The sequence below is a fragment of the Sinocyclocheilus anshuiensis genome, unplaced genomic scaffold (genome assembly GCF_001515605.1).
Source record: "Sinocyclocheilus anshuiensis isolate Anshui unplaced genomic scaffold, SAMN03320099.WGS_v1.1 scaffold118, whole genome shotgun sequence".
Taxonomy (NCBI): domain Eukaryota; kingdom Metazoa; phylum Chordata; class Actinopteri; order Cypriniformes; family Cyprinidae; genus Sinocyclocheilus; species Sinocyclocheilus anshuiensis.
In genome coordinates, this window is record NW_015546020.1 from 903,762 (window position 1) to 913,349 (window position 9,588).

The 9,588-nt window shown below is 40.4% G+C and overlaps 1 protein-coding gene across 1 annotated transcript in view; it reads right to left on the minus strand.

Annotated features, from left to right (window-relative positions):
- LOC107698595 (unconventional myosin-IXb-like) overlaps nt 1-9,588 on the minus strand; it is a 50,573-nt gene that overhangs the window by 8,439 nt on the left and 32,546 nt on the right. The window contains 13 exon segments of the mRNA XM_016499644.1: nt 543-606; nt 702-1,733; nt 1,848-2,005; nt 2,105-2,254; nt 2,351-2,470; nt 2,587-2,697; nt 2,897-2,977; nt 3,555-3,671; nt 4,361-4,400; nt 5,281-5,394; nt 6,144-6,236; nt 7,006-7,081; nt 7,340-7,535. Of these exon segments, the coding sequence (XP_016355130.1) occupies nt 543-606; nt 702-1,733; nt 1,848-2,005; nt 2,105-2,254; nt 2,351-2,470; nt 2,587-2,697; nt 2,897-2,977; nt 3,555-3,671; nt 4,361-4,400; nt 5,281-5,394; nt 6,144-6,236; nt 7,006-7,081; nt 7,340-7,535 (2,352 nt within the window).

The following is a 9,588-nucleotide window of genomic DNA, read 5'->3' on the forward strand; positions in this document are numbered from 1 at the left end:
CTGATTACAGAACCGGCTTTTTTAACAAAATGCGCATGACAATCGCATTCGATTAATCGTGCAGCCCTAGCCAAACTACTTTGTTTTGCCTTCCAAAAGAGGATACAACTAGAAATCAGTGGTTAAGTTTTATTTACAACACTGTTCCAGAACAGTACAACCCAAATATTCGAGCGTGTGCAGTGCATTTTATGGAGGAAAGTTTCTTGAACCTGGTAAGGGGCGTAACATTTCAGTCACATGCTTGAGGTATTCGGCCAATCACAATGCACCGGATAGCCGGCCAATCTGACTACACCGCGCTTTTCAGAACGATCGACGCGTAATAGAGGAGCAACAATAATGTACAGAATGTGGAAAATGTTTTTTTTTTACCTTAAACCGCATAAACATTGCATTACACCAAATAAACAAAATTATGTTCTTTTTAGCAACGTCATATGACCCCTTTAACCAGTCAAACATAAACTTCAAGGTTCAAAAATCAATGTATTCCTTCATGTTTACCATCGTGTTAACTAGTTAAATCAAGTCAACATTACCTGTGATGAACCGCCCAAACCTATTTTGGACACATCGTCTAGTGACATGGAGATCCCACGAATTCTGGTAAAGTTGGGAAAACCAGATAGAAGATATTGTCAGAATCATATAAGGAGATGAAGAAAGATATACAAGAATGAGAAGATAAGAAACCATACTGGAGAGTTTTGATGTTCCTGTCCTCCAGACTGCAGGGTCCTGCCATGAGGTTTTCTGGCTGAGTGCTGCTTCTTGTTGGTTCTTTTTTCCTGTTGGCCTCTTCTTTGGCAAGAGCAGGTTGAGCGGCGATGGACGGGTCTGTGTAGCCGTTTCTTTCAGGTCCTGAAGTAGGGATATCTAAAGGTAAGGTGGAAGGTCGAACAAGTTCAGGTGGGACATCTTTGGCATCCCTCTTCACCTTGTCTATTTTCCAAGCCACAAAGGTATACTGATCCAACTCTTTGCTGTCAGACCGCTCCTTCAACTTGCTGTTTACTTTCCCTGGTCTCTCTAGAGTTTTGCTCTTGAAGGAAGTATCGTCGTTTCCGGTTGAAGCTGCTCTCTCACTTTCTCTCTGGTTGTGCTCTAGGCCCCGTTGTCTCCTAAGCTCACGTTTCTCCTGACTTCTGGATACTGGCAGCTTGGAGAGTGGAGGAGCTCTGTTTTGGCTTTGTCCACTTGGGATTTCAGGAGACATGGGTTTAGCTTGTGTACCTTCCTCTCTGGGATGTGCAGAAGATTCATTTTCCTTTTGCTTCTGGTGTTCTTTAACCTCAGGGTGAATACCAGCCTCCACTTGAGGAACCTTCTCAGAATGACTTAGGTCTTTTGAAACATCAACTTGGGCCCTGCCCTTACTTTCAATCTCAACATCCACGGGAGCCATATTGCGCTCCAGCACTAGTGTCTCCACATCGTCAGACTGCTTGCCTGGTGCCGGTGGTTGTTGTAGTAGCGTCTTCTCCTCTAAAGCAAGCAGAGCTGCCCTTTCCTCTTGCTCTTTCTGTCTTCTAGCTGCTTCCTCTCCCTCTCTGGCACGCCTGGCTGCCTCTTCTTCCTCTCGGAGTCGTCTGGCTGCCTCCTCAGCCTCTTTAGCTCGCCTAGCGGCCTGTTCAGCTTCCTTAGCTCGTCGAGCTGCTTCCTCCTCCGCTTTTCTTCTCAGAGCTTCCTCTTCCTCTCTTTTCCTCTTTTCTTCCTTTAGTGAGTAGTACCTAACAAGTCCAAATCCAAAACTTACTAAATCATGCTCGATAAGCCAAGATTGTGTATTAAGAAAGTAAATACATTTAATTTCAAATTTGTGCTGACTTGTGTGAGGTCTATACCGTTTGCGAGCCGAATGCCCTCTTGCAAGTGCCTGCATTTTTGTGACGGATGCTCGTGTTTTTTGATATTCAGCTCTCTGTTTGGAACCTCGCCATGCTGATTGGATCAAAACCGCCGCTTGGTAGAACTTCTCTTTGCGGAACCTACGCCATGAGCGCTGCAGACAAAGCCAATCAAATATTAGACAAGTGCAGACTGGTCAAACACAAGACAACTGCAAGAATACTGGCCAAACACAAAACCAATTTTGATATACCTGGATCAAGATGGCTGCCTCTCTCATTCTAACAAATTCCATCCTCTCTATTTTAGCTCTAAACCAATGCTGCAAGAAAATGATTTTGCGCATAACATCCTTGTGGAGGATGTCCTGAAGCTTTTGCCTTTCGAGTTCTTTGAGATACACCTGTAGAAAAGAAACAATGCCAGACATGAAGTTAAAATTCCAAAACTAGAAAAGTTGTCAATTAAACCCTTTAGGGTTCCTAGGAAAAATGCTGACCTTGGTTTTCCCAATCTGGTAGGTAGTGTGGTGAAAGCCAAGCCTGTGCAATAGAGATGATATGTCCTCCAGGGACACAGCATTCTTTGGTAGCAATACACGAAACTGCTCTGTAAACTCCTGTAATTCAGAAAACCAGCTTTGTTGTTTTTTTTTCGGACAAGCAAGTTATACACTTAGTTTAATTTTTAGGTTTATAAATTTGTTCCAATCACTAGGTCAAATATATGGGTTACCTGAAAGGTGTATTTGGCTCCATAGCCTGACCGTCTTATGCGCACTGTTTCCAACATTCCCGTGTACCGCAGCTGCTGGACAATGAGCGCCTCATCAAAACACATTTCCTTCTGAATGTCAAAGAGAAAATACAAAAAAAAAAAAAGATATATAAAAATATATATATATTTAAAAAAAATATAAAAGATTTTGTGCACAGATTAACCGTTTAAAATAAGACCAGGAATGTACATGAAAAGTAAATAAAGATTGATGGACTTAAAATCAAGATCAACTTGAATAGGGTGAACAAGGACATTTCATTTGCACCTTCTCAGCATTAGAGCGGAGGCATCGGATGAAGAATGGTTCCGCCCTCCCCAGCGTCTCCAGAAGCTTACTAAGAGACGCCTGCAATATGGAGAAAGATCATAATATTGAGTGGAAGACAAGTTGAAAACCACAAATGATGCCTTTGGCCCATTAGATCCTCTGGAGGATAATATGCTTAGCATTCTCTGATCCTAACATTTGAAATATTAGTGCTTAAAATATAGTTTTTAACTGTTCCAAAACCTAGTGAGATTTCTGTTATTCCTTTCAGTCTACTGCCTATAAAAGCAGCTTCTTCTATTCTATTCTGCTGCACAAATAGCTCTTCTCATGCAGAGCACATGCCACAATAGTTTGATTTTAGCAATGTCGTCAAGCTAACAGCACGTAACTAAGCGTGAAAAAAAACCAAAAAACAAATATTGGCTAAAATAATCTTTTTCTATTGAGACTGAACAGTTGTATCAAAAATTTTAAGCACTGAATGAAATATACTTGATGAAATATATGAAATGAAATGTATCTTTTGGAACAGCTTAGTGATTATGATGCCTTACAATGCCTTCACTAGGTTCTGGAACAGAGTGTTTGTTTTTAGTCAGAACCACCAAATTGGCACGAACAGCCATGCTAATCTAATATAGTTTTTTTTTACTTGAAACTGGGCACTGATGCTGGGAGGACGTTTCTTCTTGTGCAGATGAAGTAAAGACTTGGTGGTGCGGTCATGGAGGCCCACTACAAATTTCAGCGAGCGAGTGTCCAACAGGTTCTGCCCAAACACACAAAAACAGAAAGTCAATCTCTCACACAGAAAGACTTATATGAATGCCATGGATACATGACGACATGGAAAATCTCATTCCAGCCAGAGCTACAGCAGTAGAGTCTTCAAAACATTTACCCAGCACCGCACATGTAACGGAAAGTCATAAACAATCGTGGCTAAGCTTTACACTTTAACCAATGGTGATGGAAATGTACCAGCTATGCTGCAAATGCTAACAAGTTAAAGGTGCTGTAAGTGATTTTTTTTGGATTGCCACACTTAAAATGTTGCTACTACCCAAGATATCACTGAATAACTGTCATTGTTCAAATTACGCTGGTTACATGCTTTTATGGTGGTAATTCTATATTAACACACCAAGCTGAAATTTGGCCTGGAACCTTAAACAACCTTCAATTGCACAGTGTCTAAGCAGGACACAAGAATTATAAATTAAGCTATCTTTGAGTTTCTAAAAAGAGTAGGCTATGGTTTTCTGTTTGCATGCCAACATTTTTGCAAAGGCAGGGTTGATTTGCATCTTCTAACCCAACTATCTTGACCATGTTGATGTTAAACATAACAAACTGACGCTACCAATACCGTAAGCAGCATCTTGAAAGTCAAACAAACCCCTAGACAGCATTCATTTAAATATGCAGTTAGATCATTTCAGCAAGCGAGAGCTTTACCTTGGGAATGAGTTGCCTGGTCTTGGGGTTCTTGTTTTTCCTGTAGGGAAGGAGGAAGAGGAGGGTTGATGGTTTGTTGAGATAAGAAGCGAAGGGATACGACGTGTTAGTAGAGTGAGTCATGCTTTGGCTTGTGCGACGCGAGTAAGGAAACCTGTGCAATGAGAAGCATTTTACGGAGAACGCCGCACAAGATTTGTTTACGGAATGGTGTGGAAAAAGCTACATTCGTTTCCAGTCATTTGTCTAACATCCCCATTGAAATGCATGGATTCCCAGAGTTCTCTGGGGTTAAATCTAGCATGTAGACACTATAACAGAGAAGATGGTTTCGGGGAAGATAAAAACATCATGGAAGTGAGGAATGATGGACATTTTTATTGACAGAACTAATCTACGGCATTCCTACTTTAGGGTGAACGACAGTTATAAGAGGACAAGTTTATAATTCAAGTGTATTCAATGTCTGTGGTGTTTATAAGCAATGATTCTGAAGCTCATAAAACATTACAGACTCAATGGGTTGGTCTTGTATAAGTTCATGCAGCATGCTAGCATGTGGATACCATTCTTAGCGCACGCGCTAATGAAGATCACACTGCTTTCAGCTCATAAACTCTGCATTCCTCTAACATACACCACTGGGGCGCCATCTAAAAATAAATTGGCATACTTGTTAGATGGATATTATTAGTGCAGGGTTAAAAGGGCGGTTGGGGTTAAACAGTAAATCACAGGGCGAGCCGATAAATAACAGTGCATATTTGGCAAAGTTTGGGAGTAGGGAACGTTTCAGAACTAAGCTTAGCAAAGGGCCTCATGCATTGGCTTCGATGCCAACCAATGATGTCAAGGCATGAAGGGTCAGCAAGGTGGACCCATCCATTCCGAGCCAGAGGGGAGTCAGCGGTCAAACTCACTGGAGGACGTGGCGCGGGAACCGCAGGCGACCCCAGGACTGCAGCAGCTTACGTGGATCTTCTCCATCCAACTGCAAGTCCTTAATGGAGTTGATGATTTGGGCATGCATGTCCCTGATTCAGCCCGGTGAAATGGTAGGGGGAGGAGACAGAGGGAGTGAGGTAAGTTGAACGGGGAAGGGAAAGTACAGGAACCCAACACCAATGTTGTTAACCGGCTTTTGGCCAGGGAAACACCCTCCACCACAAAAAGGAATCCCGTACAATGAACAAATGCAGGCAAGTGTGTTAAATTCGAAAAGGTCTTTAACTTGGTGAACTATTCCTTCAAGCTTCAGTGGTAAATCCATGCTGTTGTTACTCTGGTTTTGACCTGACGGGGTGTTAAAACGGGGGTCGGCACCCCACTCAGCAAAGGCCTGGACTCATGCATTGGTTCACTTACCACTCAGATCAGAACAACGGGAGGTCAAACAGGTAGGATTGGCACTGGGGGCTGGGAACGCACTGCTAATAGCGCGTCAACAAACCAGGAAGTGAACTCGCTTCCATAATAAACTCCATAAAAGGACTCTTTATGGTTTCCATCCCACTTGGGAGTACTTAGAGGTAATAAACCTCACAAGGTCCCAACTGGGATTTATGAGTGCATGTTGTGGATTGCGGATTTCTTTGAACAAACCAGGTTAAATACAAACTCTGGCTTGCCCTTTGATCACATAAAGAGAGAAAAGAGCTAGCTTCTAGATTCTGCAAACATCATAATGTGGTATTTGAGTTTGCTCAGAACACCGGAAACCCAGCCTTCCCAAGCTGCCAAGCTCTCACTGTCTGACCTCAATGTTCTGCTCAAGTCCACTTACTTCTTACTCTCATAACTAGCAAAGATGTCCTCAAAAGCCTCTAGAGGGCGCTCCTCTGAATGATCAAAGGAGAAATCAAGCATAGGAGCATGGCTGTAGAAAATAAACACCACACACACACACACACACACAGTCACTCGAGGGCGGTCAATAAAGCTGGTCATAGATCAGCACCATTGACCGTATGGGTTAAACTTTAGTGAAACTGATCACAGGTCAGTAACTGAGGGGAAACCCTTGACAAACACCAGAGGAAAAGCACAGGGACATTGCAGGAACAACTACATTTATGAACGTGATCATTCTTTCTAATCTCTCATAGACATGTCCTGGTCATGTCACCACAAAATAAAAAGAAAAAATGTAAGAAATTACATTTTGCATAAAATTTACAGACCATGAAACAACGATACTATGATATTTTCGTGACAATTAAGCACATCCCACCCAATTTTCATTTTAAATTGGATTTGTTGTATTGTCTACAATTGATTGTGATTCACATGAAATGATTAATATAGTGGTATTTAAATAAATAAAATTTTTATTTTTCTTGCATTGTCTACTTATTATGATGCTATTTTATTATGTTGATATTTCCTGTTTTTTTCTTTGGATTTTGAGATGAAATATGACCTGGTCATGTTTTTCATTATAGATGCTATTATATTTTGTATTGGCATAAATGTGACCGGGCGCATGAGATTACTGTGAGAAATCGGCCTGCAATGTGCCTTTGTGGAGAGAGCACGGTCACATGATCACCTGCCACACAAAGGCAACGAAAGGACTGGAAGAGATCAAGTTCCTCACAACACTTCCTCTCCCTCTCTCTCTCTCTCTCTTCTAGTCCAAAGCTTACCGGTACATCCTCTCAATGGGAACGTTGGATCTCTGCAGCTCTCCTAGAGGAACTCTGGAGTTCGGTCGGACCACACCTGTATGTCAACACACAAACACAAACAGGGTTGACAGCATGATTTCAACACCCCACCCAAAACGTCTCGCAAACAACCTTACTCACTTATTTTTATTATCCCTTCTTAGTTGAATCATTCTGAAATCCTTCTAAATAAGACTGTTTGCGTCACCATGCAGCTTTCTTACATGCAAGCTATAAATAACACCTTCTTAGTCTCTGAAAATCCAAAGTTTTGGACTAATCTGAAAGTAATGCATAATGCTCCATGGGTTACCCGCAGTCTTGGCTGCCCAGCGGCGGCCGGCCTCGTTGAAGGCGGCCAATGCACGGATGGTGGCGCGGATGATTCCCCATCGGAACATCGCCCCCGGGTCCATCCCAATCAGCTGCCGGACATATGCTCGGTCGCTGCTTCGCAAGAGAGCCACGATATCCGGATGCATGTGATCCGTGTTCTTCTCACGGAAATCCTGTTGGAGGCAATTTACATGCACAAATGGAATATTAGCAGGGTCATGCTACAAAACAGGTGTCTTTTGTTTTAAAGACATTTAAATATTAATTATTAATATATAATATAATAATAAAAAAAAATATTTTTTTGTAATTTATATGGAATCATTTTGATTTGATTTTATAGTATTTATTTTATAGTAATACATACAGTACATTATTTTTATTATAACTTTTGTACTTTAATAAGAATTAAAGTACAAAATACATTTTGTAAACACCAACAATATAATGTTTTTATTATGTGGCCTGACCCACCAAACTGTTGGTGCTGCTGTTTGAACTTGGCCAGCAAGGTTTTATCAGTGGCGTGAGGAAAGCTATGAAGAAAGAAATGTACATCAGCACAAAAATTGGTGCTTATCTTTCCAAAATTTCAGAGAGCAATGAACCAATTCTTACTTGCTCTCCTCATCAAGTAAATAGAGGAGTCCAGTGGGCTTCTTGCTGATGAGGTGAATACAGCCCACGTTATCGGTGTAGTCGATGTTGTGCCAGGTGATGCCCTCGGCCTGATACTCCTCCTGCAGGCGGACGAACCACATATTGTGATCAAACTGCCATAAAATGGAGACTTTTGAAGGTTGCGACCATGCAAACCAGCCCACTAACCTGTTCAAGTTTAAAAATGTGCTGGTTGAAGTAATACTGAAGCTGCTCGTTGGCATAGTTGATGCAGAATTGTTCAAAGCTGTTGGTCTCAAAGTCTTCAAAGCCGAAGATATCAAGCACACCAATAGATAAACACTGAAATAATGGAGAAACCACATGACTGTAAGACCTTGAACATCCTTAATGAAGACTCTGATTGTTGCAGTTTCAAGCATCTTACCGAAACGGACTCCTCCATGTCTTTCTTATTAAGCAGCGCGTGATTGATGCGCAGGACAATCCAGTCGAACAGGGCGCTGTACAGTGACTTGGCCATGGAGTCTCGTGCGGTGATCGCCTGCACAAAACGACACTCGTTTATCTACAAAACACCTGGGCGCTCTGCTAACAGCGGCGTATGAAAGCGGACGGCTCTAGCGCACCTCGCTGTGGCTGTAGGGCAGAATCAGCTTGTCGTTCACAGTCACCGTTTTCCTCTTGGTAAGAGCCTCCACCAACAGCTCCTCCTTAACCTGGACGAAAACCCCAAAGAAAGCTTGAGAAGTGACATCCAAAACATACAACAAACTAGCCAGAGCATAAAACAAGCATGTGATCAGCTAAGGACAAAAACGGAGGAAAGTATTTTTTCCCCCCCAAAATCAACATATTAGGATGATTTCTTAAGGATCATGTGACACTTTATACTGGAGTGATGGCTGATGGAAATTCAGCTTTGCATCACAGAAATAAATTATATTTTAAAGGATATTAAAATAGAAAGCATTATTTTATATTGTAATAACATTTTGCAAGATTACAGTTTTTTTCTGTATTTTTGATCAAATAAATGCAGCCTTGATGAGCAGAAGAGACTTCGTTAAAAACATTACAAGTCTTACTGATCCTAAACTTTTGAGTGGTAGTGTATATATTAAATATTTTATTTTATTATTTAAATGATAAAAATGAACAAATCAATCAAGAAATATATTACGATTACAATAATACTAGTGTATTCAATAATAATAATATAAAATAAAACAGTATATATAATAACATTTTTTATTATACAGTGCAGTATGTACTCAATAATAATAATAGGGTTGGGGTTAGTAATAATAAAAACAACAACAATAATATAAAATAAAACCATATAATATAATAATAATTATTATTACGGTATTCAAATAATATTTTATTTTTGTATTTTATTTAAATGACAAAAATCAAACAAATCAATAAAGAAACATTACTATTGAAATAATACTAGTGTATTCAATAATAATAATAATAATAATAATATAAAATAAAACAGCATATATACATATTAATTAAAAAGTTATACATTGTCATTTTGCAGACGCTTTTATCCAAAGCGACTTACAATTGGGGGATACATAAAGCGATTCTTCTTAA